Here is a 20,164-nt window from a genome sequence, read left to right on the forward strand (position 1 = left end):
CAGAACATTGTCTGATACTGTATACAGTGACTAGCTGATGTACTTGGCGTTGCCCAGGTTTAAATCTTCAAGTTATTAAGTCATCAATGAGTTGGATGTAACTGTCAACATTTTAAAAATAATTAGCACCTTAGCAGTTCTTCCAACACACCCATGAGGTGGCTGCCCAGTGACGTTTTTGTTTTTATATTAAATGTTATCCAAATCCCTCCAGTGGAAGGCCCAGAACAGGCTCCCCTGGTCAAAGTTCTCGGCAGCGTACACCAACGGGAGGTCTGACTGGGACCTCAACCCCCTAATATGTCTTCTGGGATCCAATGTTACCAGTCTGTGAAGTTTTGGTACTTCCAAGCCACTCAACAGCTCCTAACTTTTGGAGTAATTTCTCTAGGCCTAATGTAATCAGTGTGAGACAAACTATAATATGTAGGGATTTGGGTTTTTTGCAAGATGCTTTGTATAGTCATCATGGTATATAGTGTAAAACATTGCCCAATGGCACCTGTGTTGGGTGGGTTAAGCTTAGCACTAACAAGGGGGTGAGGTTTGGGGTGGCACCTATTAGAGGTGTGGCTTGGTGGATTTTATTTCTTGTTTATAATAAAATATACTAAGAAATGTCAATTTCATATTATATGATATAAACGGAAAGCTTTATTCCAAAGTCAATCCTTACGTGAGGGACCATTGTGCACACTAGTTGCTTCATCTGAGTGTTATCTTTTTAATAAGGTGCTACTTGTCAGCTTGTAGTCCTCATTGGCAGTCATCAGTGTGAGGTACACAGAAAAAGTAGGGTTGCGTCAGAAGCCGACATATAGATAAATAATAAGGTACACTTGCAGCATGGTTTTAGGTGATGTGCTTCAATTAGGAGGGAGAGATGTGTGTTCAGAGGTATCATCTAATAAGTGTTAGTCCTCAGTACAGACTGAGACAGAGTCAGGGGGATTTATATCATGAAATTATAGTAAAACATTTGTGCCACTTACAAAAATGGGGTTCTGTCTAAGGTCTATGCAGAATGAGCTCAGGAAGTCTGCCTCTATAGAGCTCTCCAGTGGTCCACCGTATTCCATCTAAAGCTGTTATGTTCATTTCATCGCTATTGTCTATTGTCCAATGCGATTATTATGGTTCCAACAAACAAAGAGATTTAATTGCAAAATATAGCAGGATTTACAGCAAGCCATTATGATGCATAAACGAAATTATGATAAACAGGAAAGTGTAAAAACCGAATATATTACTTTTTCGCTAGGGCTTCATCTGGGCCTCGTCCATGTAGTTTGCAGTCAGGAAGGTAGCGAACAATGGCCCAGGGAAGCTTGCTTATATGCAATTCCAATTAACAAAAAAACACTGATGGTGTCACTATGTACACAGATAACACTCAGAGAGGTCTTCATTGGTCCAGGGTTAACGATGTTCCAGTTGTCTGCTGGTCATAGGTCAGTTCATTTGATCTTCTCCAAGGGTGGGGGGCAACTTCCCGCCCAATAACCAGTTCAAACTGACCCACAAACAAAGTAATTTTGAGTATTAATCTCATATTACTTATAACTTGCAACCGCTGGATCTATTCGCTACGCTGTTGAAACCAAGTTAATGCTTGTGAAATAATCTTTAATATGAGACCAAAGTCTTTAACTGTTAGATTATCTGAGCCATAAATACCGCAACTTTAATATTATCTATGTATAATTAATCTCTAATACATTTTACTAATAAATAAATATGGATTGGAACCTTAATACATGTGTATTATTTACAAGTGTAAGTGCGAATGTAAATGTGTGTGTTATTAATCCGTGCCTTATATTAAGGGATGTAGAAGATGAAAGAAAAAGGAAAAATGGCTCCCAATAGTATTTTTTGGGAAATTATGCCCAAAAAAGGTGATTAGTCTATGTACCAAATGTATGAATAAGAGAGGCACATCTGTATGATAATCCCAAATTCCTCAGGGCAGGTCATGTTCTTATATCATGGTCCAAAGTGCCAGTAAGGAAACATAAGAAAAGGAAACCAAAGATAGTGTAGTATTTTTTTTATATATATATATATAGTGAGAGGTTATTTAACACAGTAGTATATGTGTGTATCAGATGTAAAAGAACAAATGCTTATCTGTGCTCTAAGTAATACAGTGCCAATGTTTTATTATATTTCTGTTTATGTATCCTGCAGGACATGGCAGCAGTTAGTCAGCCCTGTAAGAAGTTATGTGTCAGGTCAAGCGAGATTAAGGGCTTAGAACCTACACGAGAAGAAATTGCTCTACAGGCACTGGAATCTGGGAATTGGACTAGACCCCTGGAATCCAGCTGTGCTGTTGTGATCCAGCAAACACAAAAATTACCATGTGAAATAAAAATAGCAACTTTTTTAAACTTGAAACCCACGTATCATATACACCAGGAAGATGATATAGACATCTGCCCAAATTTCCTGGTTGGGAAGTGTCCTCAGCATTTGCTTTGCCCACGACATCACACAGTTTTAACATATGCATGGCAGCTGAGGTATAAATGTACAAATGCATGGTATAGCATGGAAGAAGAGGCTCAGCAACTCCTGGAGAGGCTGTTCAGTAACCCTGCTAAGGAACAAGTGACTGTAAAACACAAGTAAGTGCGGGAAAAATTATCATATCCTATTATGTCTCTGACAATCTCTTCTTCCTGTAGTTATGTAAATAAGTTCTGTGATGGGATGGACCGGCTATGCCACCCTGTCTGTTGTTGCTGGGAATCGACTGGGCTTGCTTTGCCATCATCCCTTTCGTTACTCCGAATACACCCCTCTTGCCGCAGTAGGAGAAACCTGCTTCCACCACTGGACTCCTTTATGGCGTCCAGGACCACGTTCCTTCTGGGTAACTGTCGCTACTAGTATATTCCCATGCTTGCACACTTGGGCTGGTACCCCTGACCGCTTACTATGGATCAAGGTGCTGTGGATGGATCCCCCCTGGCCTATCACACTGGTCAGAGTTGCTGGGTACCAGCAGAACGGTGGTACTGGAGAGCTGGATCCAAACCTCAGAAACAACCGGAGGACGGATTAGATTTAGGGTCTAATCTGTAGGTCACAGGATTACAGCAATATTGAAGAAGTTGTCAAGTAGGGTCTTGAAGCAAAGAGTGATGTTTTTTTCACTCAAGTGTCCTGACAAGGATAGTTCCACTGATTAAAGGTATCAGTGGGGTATCAGTGGTCAGGTCCGATGGAACATCAGAATGATACATTTCAGTTTACAAAGGATCTCTTTTTATACAGTTTTATACACAGCCTCGCAGGCTATTTTTAGAATCAGCATGCAATTTGTTTACCCAAACATGGACTTACATGCAATGCAAAGCTAACAATATTTACGCTTATCTGTGATATCCTAAAAACTTGCTGTGATTTCCTGCATCTTAATTTTGGACACAGTGGACATCTGATAGCAAGTCTAATTACCCCTTCCTTTCCCTTAAGGGGTATTGGACACTCACATCAAAGATGTCTAATCTACATGAGATTAGCATGGGTGTTTTCTGTCAACAGTTGCAGAATACACATTTCCTCCAAAGAAAAGAATTCCCCAAGAAAAGTTGCAAACTCCAAACAAGGCATTTCCTTACACCAAGATATACAAAAGACTTTCTAAACAAAGGTTTATTGTATCAAATATACACATCAGAAATATTGCATTTCCTCTAGCAAGGTTAAAACAGAGAAAACTAATTTTTTCCCCTGGTCTCAGAAATAAAGATTTCCTATATCAAAATATACACAATATAAAAAATAAGTGCATTGGCAATTATATAAATAAGCGCCCTGCGCTATTTCCTTTAAATACATTTATACCTTAAGTTTCTTGTAAGTGATCCAGTCACAAGTTCTTTTACCTTTTTTCACATAATTCAGCCCTTCTCTTGCTACCCAGGGGTTCTGAGATCCTGATTGACCTTTCTTGTATGACGGTCCTCAAAAGTAAAGTGTTCGATTGTGTCCGACGTCTCTCCACCTCCAGCTGTTCCAATGTACAGTTCCATACAACCTACAAGTACTACTATGAAGAAAGTAATGTGTGGAAAAGTAATTGTCCGGTAAGAAAGGAAGAAATCTACAGCCTAAAGTTTATTTTCACTTGTTTTGTCTATAAATATCCCGCTACATATGTGAGTATCAGACACCCTGCATACTATGTTAGCCCCACTGCTCTTATTGACACTTCTTATCATGAATTATTGTTAACAAAATAAAAAAAAAGTAATTTTGCAGTGAAACATGTAAACTAATTAGCAGTCAGGTTTGATTATTCTAGTGATTATAGAGATGATATAAGGGACTGCGTTCCTCCTTGATTACAAGACCAGCTCTACTGTTAGGGACACCCACCCCTATATAACACTTGTAATAAAATATATATATGGTAGGTCCTCATTGATTAACTTTGGATCTTATTATTAGTGATATATTGCTATAAAACAGAGGGAATTTGTTTGGGTAGGCAAGATGACTGGTGTGAATTGCTCAATTATATGCAAGCTAAATCATTTCCAATTTGAGGGGATTTGTTGCAGTTTCTCCATATAGTGTGAATTGCTAAAACTCCTAGTACTAAAAAAAGATCCTAAATGAGGATCCCTGTAAATTGATAATAATTAATAATTGGTTAAAACATAATCCATTTTGAAATCTCATACACATTTTAATAAATATCATATAAACAATATACTAAAATAATCAGAAAATTCCACAGCAATTAAAATAAAAAAATAATGAATTTTAAAAAATATTGTAAGGGCTTTTTTCCACATCCTAAAACAATCCAATCAGTTACATTTTGTAGCGGTCAATACTTGAAAGGTACTTGAGAATGATTATCAGCTAATAGTTCATTGTCCAATATGAACGAAGTTGAAATTGAATAGTGTACATTAGATAGATAGGCTCCTTTGATGAGTATGAAATAGCAATGTTCGGTAAGTGACTTTAATGGAGAAGTCTTATACTTGCTGTTAGTGGTATTGCTGCTTTTGCGGCTGGGTACTCAGATGTCAGGCTTCTACAGTTGATAGTAGACGGGATTCGACGCGTGTGTTCCACTGTGGAATGCACAAGATGAACCGGATATCCTGTAGGTGGCCATACGTCACTGTGGTCGTGGCTCAACGCGTTTCATCTGGGACTCCAGACTTTTTCAAGATGATTATTCTAGTGCAAGTTTTGCACTTAATTAGTTAATTACGTCAACAAATTTTCTATGTCTCAGACACCGGATCCCATTATTTTGCAAACAAGTGTATTATGTGAAATAAAGTAACGTTTCAACAGAAATGCATAATTGCATGTGGAAATAATGCTTCCCCATTCTTCCTATTGTAAAATAAAATTATATTAGTACATGGATTTGTGGAGCAAGATTACAAACCTTGCAGAGGTGCAGTAGTCTGCCCAAGCCTTAGGGAAGAGGTGAGAATATTGAGGATGTTCCTTGCTAATTAAAGGGTTTTGTGTGGCAGCGCAAAAAAAAATTAAATTATTCTTACTGGTAATTCTTTTTCTTGAAATACTTCATTGTTTTCCATTACAATATGTAGAGATGGGTAAAAAATGCCCCTGGGATGGTATATAAGGCAGCTTTCTTCTGAAAAACAAACATAACAAGCATGGGTGTGAAACTGGTGGGCCGTGGAATATTTAGAGGGAAATTAATTATTAGTAAGCATAATCCACATTGTTTCTATTTAGTCCTCCATGGCAGCCATTACAGTGGAATGTACCCAAGCAATACAGTAGGGAAGACCACAAAAAACAAAAATGACCACATATGCTGCAATATCACGAATTTATTAATAACTGAACAGAGTACATGTCTTTCAAACTGAGAATCGGAGGAAGATAAGACATCCAGAGGATAATGACTCCCGACGGTATAGATAGGCGTCTATCCAGCTGCCACAGAGTCCTGAAACTTGCTTGCCCAAGATGTTGCCACTGGTCGTGTAGAGTGGGCCTTCAGGATCTCTGATCCATCTGAAAATGGCTCTCAGAAGGGGAATACCCCTTTCCCAGGCGCAGAGAGAATCACAAAAATTTGCTCTGTGTTTCTGAATTCTTTTGTCCTGGTCAGGTATACGGAAATTGCTCTCACCAAGTTGAAAGAGTACAGTTTTCTTCCTTTTTCAAAGGATCTGGACAAAAAAAATGACACTACAATCTCCTGATTAATGTGAAATGTGGTTAGTACTTTGGGCAGAAACTCTGAACTGGCTCTGCTTTGTGACCATGTGCCATTTGCCCATGAAGGTGTGATTTCCATCATGTTAACCTGTAAATCTGTCTTGAGTTTTGTCCATTCTGGGTCCAAATATTTGTCCTTAACTTTGGGCCTTGCCACTACCTGAGAGACTTCCTGGTGGCTATTGATAGGGTGATGGCATTATTCAGAAACGTCTGTTTGTGGTTCCACTTTTTTCCAACTTGTGAACCATCTTGCCCGTGGGATAATCCATATGGTGGAGGAAAGCATCTTCAACAACGGAAGTCCCTTTCTAATTGTCATTTGATGATGACTATGCAGCTGGCATGCCAGGACTGGTTCTTAATAAACCTCATTTCCGACAGAGACACTTTGTTCTGTATTGTGTTTATCTGGACCCCCCAGAGAGTTTATTTGTTGTGATGGCATGAGATTGTCTTGTTCACAATCATCATCATTAACATTTAGTGCCTCCCACCCCAGCTGGTTTGCCTAGCGCTTGTTTAGTGAAAATCGGGGGGCACTCCACACAAGTAGGCTGGGGGCACTAGGGTTTATAGTGGTAGGGTGGGGAAACCCACGCTTTTTTTTTGTTTAACAATTATCTTTTTTTAAACTTTTGACAGCCGGGGGACCTGCGGCTCTATAGACAGGACAGTGTAACAGTGATGTGTTTACTAATCATGCAGTTAGGAGCCAAAGGAGAGTTAGCTAAACACAGGAGAGTTAGCTAAACACGAGAGTGTTTGACATCACAGCAAATCACCAGAGATGACCAGCGATTTTGAAGATCAAAGTAAAAATTGTAGCTTAATATATCTGGCGACTTGGGGACTAAAATCGCTAGTTATCACCCGCGATTTAAAATCGCTGAAAAAATCAGACCTTGATAAATTTACCCCCAGGACAGAATAGATAAATATGTGCATCATCCGCATACAGATGATACTGAAGTCCAAAAGAGCTTATCAGTTTTTTTAAGAAGTGGTATAGATTGATAACAGCAGAGGACCCAGTACTGAGCCTTGTGGTACTCCAACTGATTAGCAGAGGTGGATTCATAGAAATTAACACTGAAAGAGCCATTAGATTGGTAGGATGAGAATCAGGATAGGACAGTGTCTTGAAAACCTAGAAATTGTAGCGTTTGTATGAGAAGAGAGTGGTCAATGGTGTCAAATGCAGCAGAGAGATCCAGGAGAAATAGTAGAGAATGATGACGTTTAATTTTAGCATTGATCAAATCATTGACAACCTTAGTCAATGCAGTCTCTGTGGAGTGTTGAGAACGAAAGCCATACAGAAGAGGATCCAATAGGTTGTTTGTAGAAATGAAGTGTGTGAGGCGAGTGTAGGCAAGTCTTTCTAGAAGCTTGGAGGGGCACGGGAACTGAGAGATGGGACAGTAATTTGAAAGAGAGTCTGGATCAGAATCTTTTTTTTTTGCAGAATAGGAGTAATCACTGCGTGCTTGAACAGTGATGGAAAAATACCAGTAGAGAGAGACAGAATACAGATTTCGTTAGAGGTGGGATGAGCACAGGAGACAGCCATGTTCTTGTAGAAAAGCTGTCATATGAGCTGTCATATAGTTAAAAATGCTCTCCAAACCCCCCACCAGATGACGTCCAGATAGAGCTATATCTTGTTTCCTCATTTCTGCCATCAATGCAACTCGCACCTTGGTAAAAGTTCTCAGGGATGTTCCAAGCCTAAGGACATGCAGGTTAACTGAAAGTTATGGCTTAAGACCCAGAACCTGAGGAATTTCCTGTGAGGAACTATAACAGGGATATCATAATAGACATCCCGAAGGTCTATGAATATCAAAAAATCCCCTTTTCTGATGTGTGAGGATCGAATTCAGACTTCATGTGAAAATGTCTGGTATGGACAAACTTGTTCCAATCTCTTTAAGGTAGTCTGATGCTTATTTACATTTGCCCACTTATATAAATCTGTTCCTTTACCTCCTGCTTTACAAGATATACTCTATTCTTTCTATTGTGATCCTCAGATACTCAGAAAGGGATTTATGCTGTCCCAGATACAGCAATCTCAACAGCTGCCTGTTCCCTGGCATCACCTTAGTCGCTTAGCAAAGAATACACCTTTTCTGCCACAACGAAGAATTTAATATGGTGTCCTTACGCTCACCAAGACCACTTATTAATGTTTCACACTTAAATCACATACACATGTAGCATGAGCCTCCCTTGGCTTCGAAAATTCCCAAAGAATCACGGAGAATACGCTAGATAAAATCTATTTAATCTGAAAAATGTTTCCAAGGTTTAGTTGCAAAAAAGTTAATAACAAGACATACAATAAGTTGCACAAATAAGTTTCAGAAAATAAAATAGGAAATAAAACCAGAGTCACTACTTACTAATTAAGATGTGGTGTGTGTGAGGGAACACAATTGAGAAAGATTGAGAAACATTTCAGCCTTGATAGACCCCCTCATGAAAATGCACTTTTGTAATGTCTAAAGCAGAGGATTTGAAATCCTTCTTACAGGCTCTTCATCCCCCACCTTAGGAATTATATTTTCAATTAGGTCAGATTGATTCCCAAAATGACACCAAGCTTTCCGAAGTGAGTTATGGATGTCCTGAGATCTGGATTGTTCACAGGGCCTGAGTTCTCACCTCTGCTTATTCTGCTTGGCTGGTCAGGTCCACATCCTCTGCATACAAAAACTCCTCAGAGATGCTTATCTATCTCTGTATCTGGCTAATTTCAAAACATTATTGACACTTGCATAGTTTTAAACTCATGTAATTTAGCAAAGCACACGTTGAGATTACATTACAAGGTTACATACAATATACATTGTCACACCTGAATATTAAGGGAAAATAACAATAGTATATAATTGTCACAATTAATCTCCGTGGGAGTCTGGTCTTCATCCATACGCATCGATTTGTAAAAATGCTTAAGTACAAGCTCCATATTGTCTAAATTAAACATCATATGTGACTCCTTATTTTTCCCAGATACATTACTAGAAGAAAACGGCACCAAATTCAAAATCCATACACCAGATCTGCTCCAGGGTAGCTAGCACAGTCCTCCGCTAGCACCAAATGGTATAAAACAAACACACAGCCTCCTAATGGTGCACTATATATATATATATATATATATATATATATATATATATATATATATATATTAATAAACTGTAACATTTAATATAATGTGATGGGATGGGCTATAATGCTATACGGAGGATATGTGGACTTCCCAATAACAAAAATTAATAAAGGAAAAAGTGTACAGCGCTGAGAGTTGTCTGTGACCCTAATCACAAATGTAACACTAACACAGATATCAAAAGAGGTATAAAAAATATTTTATTAATATCTCACAATAAAAAATTGCATTGCAACACTAAAAGCTGTACTGCAATCAACAAATTTCCACTCTTAAATATATATTAGATTAACACCATGCCAGTATGCGTACATATACATTAGAGACCAAGGTCAGTTGTTAAACTAATAAATCTCTGTATAGCAATGATGGAAACAAAGCTGCCGGGTGTGCCAGCCACATAAAGCTGATAGCAGGTGAATAAGTGAGTTGTATATGTGTGAATGGAGAAATGCAGACATAAAGTCCTTTGAAGATACATAGGACCTTTATAAACGCATGAAAAATATACAATAAAAATAACTAGGGAATTACACAATGCTTTTGAGCTCTAAGGGGCACATTCATCAACAGTCACCAAAAATGAAAAATAGTTTTCAATCCTTATCGCATTGATAAGGATTGAACTATTTCTCATATTTATTAAAAAAGCAACACAGGAACAGCAGTTCCGAAAAACTGCTGTTCCTGTGAAGTGGAAAACATACTTATCACTGCCTCTTCGTTCCCAAAGCAACATGCGATGAACTCCTTCTGACTCCAGTGCGCATGCGCAGAGTGAACCCCTCGGGCATGTGCACAAACATCTCTGCTCTCTCTCGGCAATTATAGTTGCAGAGGGAGAGCGGTGAGTGACAGAGAGGGATCATGTGATCCCTCCACACATGCGCTGTTCAGCTCTGCTCTTCGGAGCAGTGCTGATAGCACTGAAACTTTTCAATTATGATAGTGTACGCCAGGCGTACATTAACATGATTTAAAAGTTAATTTCATTTACTGTTAAATAGCGTTACTGAGCACTCCCCATACACTGTTATTACAGGGGGAAACGTTTGATAAATAGGCCCCTAATTCTCGTTCAAACCAAAATGATTTAATGAATTGAGGGAATGAATCCAAAACATTTTTCGACTTTTGAATCTATGCCCCACTATGATGCGGAAAAGCAATATGTTCAATACCCATTACTACTAGACAACTGGGGATCACATTATGATTGCAGTACAGCATTTATTGTTACAATGCAAGTTTTTATTGTTGTGAGATATTAATAAAACGATTTGTTATATCTTGATATCTGTGTTAGTGTTACATTTGTGATTAGGATTAGTGACAACTCTGTGCGCTGTACATTTTATCCTTTATTCCTCCTCTTACACCATTGGAAACGTGCGTCACTGGGACCCAGGAGAAAAAATACTAACCTCTCTACCTATTACTAAATACAGGAAAGACATAGGGGAAGAGGGGAAGCTGATGTATATACCATCCGGGGTGGCATTTTCTTTACCGGTTTCTACTTAAACTGGAAAAGGAATCTTCCATTGTAGTGCCTGCTATTGATGACTGAAGAAAGAAAACATTTTGCAGAGATTAGTGAAATTACATAAAGAGGCAGAGGTCACAAATTTATGAGCCCCTCTCCGCACAGACATTTCCACTCCCCTCTGAGCTGGTGTACATCAAGTCTTGTTCTATACTTTCAATGGGACTTATCTTTTCCTATCTGTCTCATGCAGCTATTTACGAAGTGTATAGAAGATGGCCTGAGGAACAATTGTGAAGAGGTGTTCTGTAAGAGGTTAGGTGTCACATATTCTCTACATCTGACGAACATGGAACAAATGAACCTTAAAGCTGGAACCAAGAGGAGGATGAGGAAACGACCGGTCTTCAGATCTCTGTCCTGGTGAGAGGGTGGTGGGGTGGTGGGGATTTTAGGTACAGATGTGTTTACAAATATTCAAGCAATGGAAATTCCAATAACGTAAGGCCATGTCATTAAAATCAAGTGCGTCATTACATGTAAGCGAAGATATTTTTGGAGGACACCACATTTATCTGGCTCTGTGACTTGTCCATTATTCAACATTAAAATACACAAGTGATATTTATATGTAACATTTCTGTAAATAATATCTGAGTGAGTTAAGAATACTTGTGTATTATAAGAAATAATGCACTCCATATGTTATGGATAAAAGTCCTCAGCATAGATCTACTGCTCCTGCAGCTCTGGGCTTTTATATGGCCACGGAACTCTGTGAATTCTTACTGTAAATTCTATGGATATTAGGAGTCATTAAGCCATATATAAACAGGAAACCGCTAAAAAGTAAAGTTTATTGTACTAATGCAACAGTTTAAACCACTGCACTGAATATTTATGCTTTGTATACAATAAGGGTCATTTACGAACCGCAAGTACGGACCTGCAGTGCTCCTCCTTTAAGAGTAAGTGTCACAAGTGACAAGTGATACTTACTGCCAAGTGGATTTCTAGGTGCCCACTTCCCAGACTTTGGAATCGTGCCATAAAGGCAATCTGCATCTAGATTTGCAGATAGGCGGATGCTCCAGAAAGTATACATCACATCAATGTCCAACCTGCTTCCAATTCACAACCACTCCTTCTATTAATTTAAATATTTTCAGTTGTTTCCTAAAATACTGTTTGATTTTCAGTTGTTTCCTAAAATACTGTTTGATTTAGTTTAATTTATGTCTTAAATGAATTATTGGGGCATACAATACTGTCTTTATGACATGTGACATTTTTGTGTATTTGAATGTTTTTATTACATTTGTTTAAAGTCTGCTTACTCCTATAAATTTACCTTTATCTTCAATAAATGATTTCTGCTGCAGAATAAAATCTCAATTTTCCTCTTCAGTGCAAAACTAAGTAAACTCATGCACCTACCATTGAATGCCCCAATTGGCCCAACTCCTCCCATTAGCTCGTGCAAACTTTTGCACATCCAAAAATGCAGCCATCTTTTCCTGCACATACACGTGCTTTCCGTAAGCCCAAGTGCGCTAAATGACTCCAGAAAAGAGCATTTCCACTGTGGTTTTACAGTTTAGTGGCTCGTAAATGGTCCTGAATCTGTTTTGTTGTTACATGAGGGTCCATTCACAGCAAGAGCCTAGTTCCCTTTTGTCTTAAGATCTTGGAAAAAGAAGAATAGCCTCACTCTAGGACTGAACATTACTTTATGTCCCTTCATTGGCCCCTATAACATGTTAAATCCTAGGAAACATAGGGGAAAATGATTTCAATGTCCATTACAGTTCAGTAGCATAGCTAAAGCCATTTCAGGGGCCCAGAGGTGAGGTGAGACCTATATCTAATGTAGTTCTCTTAGTTCCCAAAGCCTTCCCCCTCTGCTAGCCTGCACCAACCATCATCTCAGAGCAAGTGCAGTGACGCTGAAACAGAGCAGAGCCCGCGTGAGGACTATCACGAGTTGCCACTCCTCTCTCCTCTAGTGTAGCGCATCCCAGCTGGTGCCTGACAGCCGGTACTTCCTTCCATGCGTCCTGTCTGTCACAAGGGCAACAGCTGGGACGCTCCTGTCAATCACCGCCACGACCGGCTAATTTGACAGTCAGCCATGTGCGCGCATATTCCATTACTGTAATTAGCATCCTCCTAAGGCTGATTGCAACCCCTGTGGCTCCTTTCTCCTCATTGGCTTCCATGTGTTTATAAGGCAGGGCTATGCCTCCCTGCCATTTATAGCGCTCTGTGTGCTGAACATTACCTGCTCTGATCCTATGTATACTTTACTACTTGACCTGATTCTCTGTTGTTCTCTTTCTGTCTGTTCTCTGTGGCTTTTGTTTTCGGACCCTGCTTACACTCTGTTTGCCCTGACCCTTGGCTGTTTTATTTGAAATCCCTGTTCGCTGCTAGCCCTGACCCTTTAACCTGTTCCTGACTACTCTGCTTGCTACGCAGCCCTGACCCCGGCCTGCTTCTGACCACCCGCTCCAGTCTTGGCTACAGCCTCCTATTCCAGCTGTGCTACGGCCGCCATAGATAAACGTTTACTACGCTTAAGACCTGGGGGCATCCAAGTAGCTGCGTGCACATATAGCTCTACAGGAAAGGCGGCTGCTAAAGGTGTGGACCTCTATACAATCTCTTGTAAAAGTTTATCTTGGTAGCCGTTAGCCCTAACAAGTACAGATGGCATCGCTGTACCACCCCAAATTTTTACTACGAGTCTAGCGATGTAGTGTTCCTGCCGTGTTCCTGCCGTGCCAAAGTCTGTCTCAGCCGCTTTCTGTCTTTCCTGTAGATGGAGGAAGTTCTATATTGCCATTTATTTTTCAATGTGTATTTAGACCATACTATAGACATGTAGACATTTTGTTTAGCGGTAAAATGCCCCTGAAATTACTTACAAATGCTAGTGACTATACCTGACAGCAACTGTGATTTAGTGGCTTCTTTTTGGCTGTTTTAGGCATCTCTACAATTGCCTGGCCTCTGTCTGCTCGCCAAACTCAACTGCACGGTCTAACAGGCACAACACTGCTGGAAGTGTGTACCCCGAGACCTGGCTAATAACTGACACCTCACTCATTTATGAGGACAAACCATTGATATGTGTGGACAGTGAGTACTCTCAAGTATACATTCACTTTCACAAGACAATGCCAGAACTTCATTTTACCATTGAGAAGATTTCCAGAGTCCAGAACTATTTCCAGTGGGAGAAATACTACAGGTGAGAATATAAAGGTTAAATGAGATCATCTAGATCAGTGATGGGCAAACTACGGCCCGCGGGCCAGATCTGGCCCACTTAGAGGTTCCCCTCAGCCCGCCAATATTTTAAAAAATTTCATTAAAATATGCATAAAATTATTAGGGCCGACCCTGTGTGTCAGAACCTTCATTTTTATGCCTTCCCAGCTATTTCCTCCATTACACTTCATCCTCCTTCCTAAAAGGACACTTTGTATGTCAATCACTCAAACACCTGCCCGCCCCCTAATGGCTGAAAGTCATGTGAGAAGAGATGGGCTGGGCCATATACTAAGGCGGATTTCGATTGGCTGCTGTGTTGTCAGTTAGTGGCTCACCAGAAAGACGGACCTGCAACAACCTGCTGAAATAAGTGATGTGTCTGTACGATCACTGCACTTATAGAGGTAACACTGCTATATAACACCCTCCCATCCCATTCAAAAAATTTGTATTATATATTTCAATATTTGAGTTTTTTAATAAATTATACTGGCCCGCCTAAAGTTTTTCTTTTTTATTTGGCCCGCTCCTGAAAAATTTTGCCCATCACTGATCTAGATAATGACCCGTGAATGTGGTGGCCCGTTATCTTCCTGTGTGTGCTTTCATCATATGATTGCATTTCCTAACACGCTCCATAATGATCAGCCGTAATTGGCTGCAAAGCCAATGTGTGAGTGGCTAGTACAAAAAAGCCAATACACAGACTGGATATGTTGTTATAAGTTGAGGTAATACACAGACTGGATATGTTGTTATACAGGACCCCATATAAAACAGTTGAGTAGGGGGCCAGTAATACCACTAAAGATTCCTGGTCTGTCCCCACTCTGCTCTGCCAGTTAATGCTCCCAGACCTAAGGGTACCAGGTTTCAGTCCTTACATTCCACTGGTAAAGCAAGGAGTCAACTTTCCAGGGGACTGGAAAGTGAAAGTGAAATACAACAGAGATGGAAAAAGTCTTGGCCAGTTAAGTGACCAGCTTCCAAGCCCTTAGTAAAAGGGTGACATAACTGGCAATCTGCCTACCTGCGAACAACTGTGTTGAGAGCCTATCAACTTCTCTTCTGGAGACTTTCCATCTCAGATGCCTGGGCGAGAGGAATCGTAAATCAAGGATATTTCATAGAACTACTTAAGTTCCTACCCAGATGGATTTTCACCACCAGTCTTTCCAGAGACAAAACAAGACTGTTTGCCTTGCAGGATGCCATTCAGTCTTTAAATTCTTCAGGAGTAGTCATTATAGTCCGGAAAGAACAGGAGGGACTGGGATTCTAATGAAATCTCTTCTTGAACTTTTCAGCCCATTTGAACCTAAAGTCATTAAACACCAAACTTTGAATGGACAGGTTCAAGATGGAGACCATGAGGCCTGTCATAAATAGCATGGACCTGTTGACCAAGGCAGGATCCCCAATCTTGCTTCAGGCCCATGTGCAAGAGATGGCCCAGGCCTTACAATCCCATGAGTAGATCATACACAACCAAAAATTATTATTATCCTTTATTTGTTAGGCACCACAAGAGTTCTGCAGCGCCGTACAATGCACAGACAATAGACAGTACAGGGTAAAACATTACTGAGCAGTAATCAAAAATACCAACAGTTCAGAAGCTCCAAGCAGGCTAATGCAGAAAAGACGGAGCAGAAGAGTAGGTAAGGACACAGGAGAGAAGAGGGCCCTGCTCAAATGAGCTTACATCCTAAGGGAGGGTGAACAAAACCCAGGTACAAAAGGGGCCAGTTGATGTAAAGGAGAGACGAGAGGACGGGAGGAGGGAGGGGAGAGTGGGTTAGGTGGAAGGATGGTAGGCTTTGAGAAAAATACAACCTAATACCTGCCAAGTGGATTGTTTTCCTAGGGCTGATGATTGACGCTCAACAGCAGATAGTGTTATTGCCGGAAGACAAAATTCTTTTTTTTTTACAGGGACTAGTAAAGTCTCTGTTTGCTCACAGACAGATGTCCATTCTTTTTTGCATGAAGGTCTTAGGGAACATGGTCTCGACCATTGGACAGTTCCACTTGAGCAAGTTCCAGGTCAAGCCATTATCAAAATGGAACAAGTCACTCCATCAATTTTTCAGACTGTCTCCAAAGGTGTCAGTCCCTGTTCATCGCTGTTGAGGCTGAAGGTGGTCATTGCAGTGGCCCAGAGGTGAGGTGAGACCTGTAGCTACTGAAGGTCTCTTAGTATCCAAAGCCCCCCCGGGCACTGTTGCCCCCCTCCCGATTGCCCCTTCACCTTTTGGGATTGAACAATCGTGACAATAGACACCAGACTTTCGGGCTGGGGGCTGTAACTCTTTAGTGCCATTTTCAGGGTCTTTGGACTGTGGAGGCATCAAATCTCCAGATAAATGTGCTGAAACAGAGGACAGTGGTAAATGATGTAATCAGAGGACACCATCTGTTTGGAGGAAAGGCCATAAAAATTCAGTCAGAGAATGCCGCGGGAGTGGCATACCTCAACCATCCAACCATCAGGGAGGCACCAAGAGCTCCCTTGCCATGAGGGAAACCAGGAAAATAAAATGCCCTGGGTGGAACGAAATGTTGCAACTTTCTTGGCTGTGTTCATACTAGAGGTGAAAAACTGATATGCAGATTTTTTCAGCATGCATGCTCTACTTCCATCCTTCCAGAACTTTTTCAACAGATTGTGGAAAACGGGCTCAGCCAGATGTCGACATGAAGGTATCTCTGTTGAAACACAAGGTGGAGCGCTTCTGCAACAATAGACAATGACCAAAGATTTTTATGGTAGACATCATTTTGGTCCCTTGAATTTTCCTGTTCCCTCCTAGAGCAATTCTTCCTCGGGATCTAAAGAAGATAGTGAGGGTGTTCAAGTAATTGTAGTTGTACCAGACTGGCCAAGAAGATCATAGTCCAAAGACTTTCTCAACATGACAGCAGGCCATGCATGGTGTCTTCCTTTAAGACTACACCTGTCTCTGTCGTTTGTCTTTCAGAAAAGCTGGCACTTTTACCAGCAGTGCACATAGTCTGTCAAAGTAAAGTGAGAGGTAATACACAGAGTGAATATGTTGTGAACATAGAGAACTTGTAGTTATTTATAAGGGTTAACTCATCACATAATTGTAGGGAATAAGGCCTAAATCATAACTGCAATGTAAATATGGTATATCAAATGAATCCATTGATAAATTGAGCTACTAAAGTGTAAAATGTGAGGTCAGAATGTCTTTGTGTGTATTCGGTGACTCTGCATATCCCAGTGTTAGAAGATAGCATTATCACCTGTAGCAGCTTCAAAAGCCCCTGCGGTGAACTATATCCTGACACAAGTTATTTTTTTGCCCACCTGAATAGACTTGGTGGGGCCGTTCACAGCTTGACATCCTATCAGACAAAGGCAACATTTAAAGGCTGCCTATATAGGTATTTAGAAATATGAACTTCAAGGAAAATGTCTTCATATTTCATATTTTGGGAAATCTGTGTGTCACTCCATACTGAGGAGCAGAAATTACACCAGAGGTGTGAATAACAGGTACTAGCGGTATCAGGGAACAGCTATAATCACGTCTTTGGGAAAGGTATGTCACATTGTCATAATTCCATCATGTTCGGTATTTAAATGTGCATGAGATTATGAGCGGTTTATTGAAGGGGGAGTTATGTCTCTGGAATATATCTGTAAGAGCTGCCAAAGGTGAAAACTTTTGGAATATTTGTGAGCAAACTATAGTGACACCCAGTGGACTTCCTTGCCCCCTTATTAGCATTAACACTGCCCCTGTGAAGGCCGATTCATTTCAATTTGATTAAAAAACCTGTGTTGAGTAGGGGCCAATTGTCAGTATTTTGGGAAAATCAATCCACATTGATAAGCTGTCCATATTCCAAGCCAATTTCCCTTGGCATAGATTATACAACTCATGTAAGTTTTACTCTGAATTTGATCCCTTTTATTTTAAACTGTTTTGCTTGTGTATGTTAAGTCAATTTTTATTAATTCTTTTTTATATCAAAAGGCCCTGTACCTTTGTATATTAAATCTATAAATTTAACACGTGGCGTCCTTAATACCCTAATGAATCTAGTAGCCTGTGAAGAATAACATAGCTCAACCAAGTTAACACTTTGAATGCCGGTGTGGGCTTTGTTAACCTGTGGGTAGCCAGAAGCCTTGTGTGTCAGTGTGGGACAGTATATCGGAGTCCTATTGCCGTATTCAATAGGTTGTGGCAAACCTGAAGTGTGTGGGGGTGTGCGACGATTCAGCAGATCTACAACCTGTGTGATAGGTAGAGGGAGACTGAATACTGGAATCGTGTGTAACTTTATACAGTAAACACCCAAAGTCACGGAAGCTGGGAGCGTGTTCATGATAGGATATGTTGCTGTTATATGGAGAGGAAATACACAGACTAGATATGTTGTTATTATAGTGAGACATAACACAATGACTGGATATGCTATTATGGGGAGAGGTAATACAGAGATCGGAGTTGTTATGGACAGGTAATACACAGACTGCGTATGTTATTATAGGGAGAGGTAATAAGCAGGCTGGCTATGTTATTACATAGAGAGGTAATACACAGACTGTGCATTACTCCTCCCTTTAATAAAATATCCACGCTGGAGTTCTTATTATAGAGAGAGGTAATACAGACTGGAGATTATATTATAATAACTAACAAAGAAGGGTTGTTAACAATGAAGAATTATTAAGAGCATGTAATACGGAGTCTGGAGCTTCTATTAGAAGAGGCAAATTGAACAATTTGAAAGTTGAGAGAAAAATATTTTAACAATGATGTTATTGAATGAAATGTAACAGAATAGTAGAATCCAAATTAGGGTTTACATGTGTTTTTGAATTACGTTTCTACTGGAGGTCATATTGCTGTGTTTAATTAGTGCCATTTACGGTTATGTCTTACAGGAAGAGGGCTTACATGGCTGCAAGTAATAGTAACATAGATAAAGGATGCTTGGAACGATATCTTTTCCATGGCACAGATGCCACCTTAATAGAAGCCATTTGTAAACAGAACTTTGATCCACGTGTGTCCGGTAAACATGGGACGGTCTACGGTAAAGGTTGCTACTTCACTAAAGATGCCAGCTATGCTCATGGATACTCTCCTGCCACCTCCGATGGTTACCGCTTCATGTTTCTCGCCAAGGTGCTGGTAGGACGTCCATCATTGGGCAAATACTCTTATGTCCGTCCTCCAGCTATAAATCCCGAGGACCCTGCAAGCCTCCTCTATGACTCTTGTGTGAACGAATCCGAAAACCCCGACATATTTATTGTGTTTGATAATGACCAGTTCTACCCGTACTTTCTCATCAAATATCGGAAGATACCGGATGAGGTTATACTCTAATAGCAAACCAACACATTTCACCCATTACGGGAATTCTCTCCACATAAATGCCCATTGGCAGCATTTATACTATGCAACACAGGGCAGAGAAGATAATATATTTGAAATATTGCCCAGTTCAGTACCTGTATCCTTACCCGCAAACCCCTTCCACCCCTCCACTGTTTGAGAAAGCCAAAGAAGAAATATTTGTTGTTACTATATGTTTACTGTTAGTATGTTTACATAAATTTATTCAATAAACAAAGTTTATAAAAACCCACTTGTTTTTTGCAAGAAAATTAGATTTATCAATTTTTAGGACTTGGTGAGGATTATGTCTTGATATGTAAATACATTGATTTGAAAGAGTGTGTGCTTTCTTTTCACGTGGTTTTTACACAAATATATTTGGCAAAATATGGGGACCTTTGGTTGGAAACTCGATCACTGGAGCCCCCCAAGATCTGAGCATGTAATCCCGGAATGTGATTGGGGCTGTTCGGAAATTCTGGCATTATAATTTACTGACTGTGGCCTGCTAGGATTGGTGTGGGGTCAGTAGAGTTTTGTCTGTTATAATGTTACCATCAAGACAATGGGCTAAATTTACTAAGCTGCGGGTTTGAAAAA

The 20,164-nt window shown here is 40.1% G+C and overlaps 1 protein-coding gene across 1 annotated transcript; it reads left to right on the top strand.

The window, feature by feature from the left end:
* Positions 1 to 2,195: 2,195 nt before the first annotated feature.
* LOC142151111 (protein mono-ADP-ribosyltransferase TIPARP-like) lies at positions 2,196 to 19,775 on the top strand. The gene is made up of 5 exons (XM_075206442.1): positions 2,196 to 2,630; positions 3,935 to 4,097; positions 11,158 to 11,327; positions 13,894 to 14,157; positions 19,105 to 19,775. Exons 1-5 carry the CDS (start codon positions 2,554 to 2,556, stop codon positions 19,550 to 19,552), a joined length of 1,122 nt encoding a protein of 373 aa, XP_075062543.1. The 5' UTR covers positions 2,196 to 2,553; the 3' UTR covers positions 19,553 to 19,775.
* Positions 19,776 to 20,164: the final 389 nt, after the last annotated feature.

Source organism: Mixophyes fleayi, chromosome 4 (genome assembly GCF_038048845.1).
Source record: "Mixophyes fleayi isolate aMixFle1 chromosome 4, aMixFle1.hap1, whole genome shotgun sequence".
NCBI lineage: Eukaryota > Metazoa > Chordata > Amphibia > Anura > Limnodynastidae > Mixophyes > Mixophyes fleayi.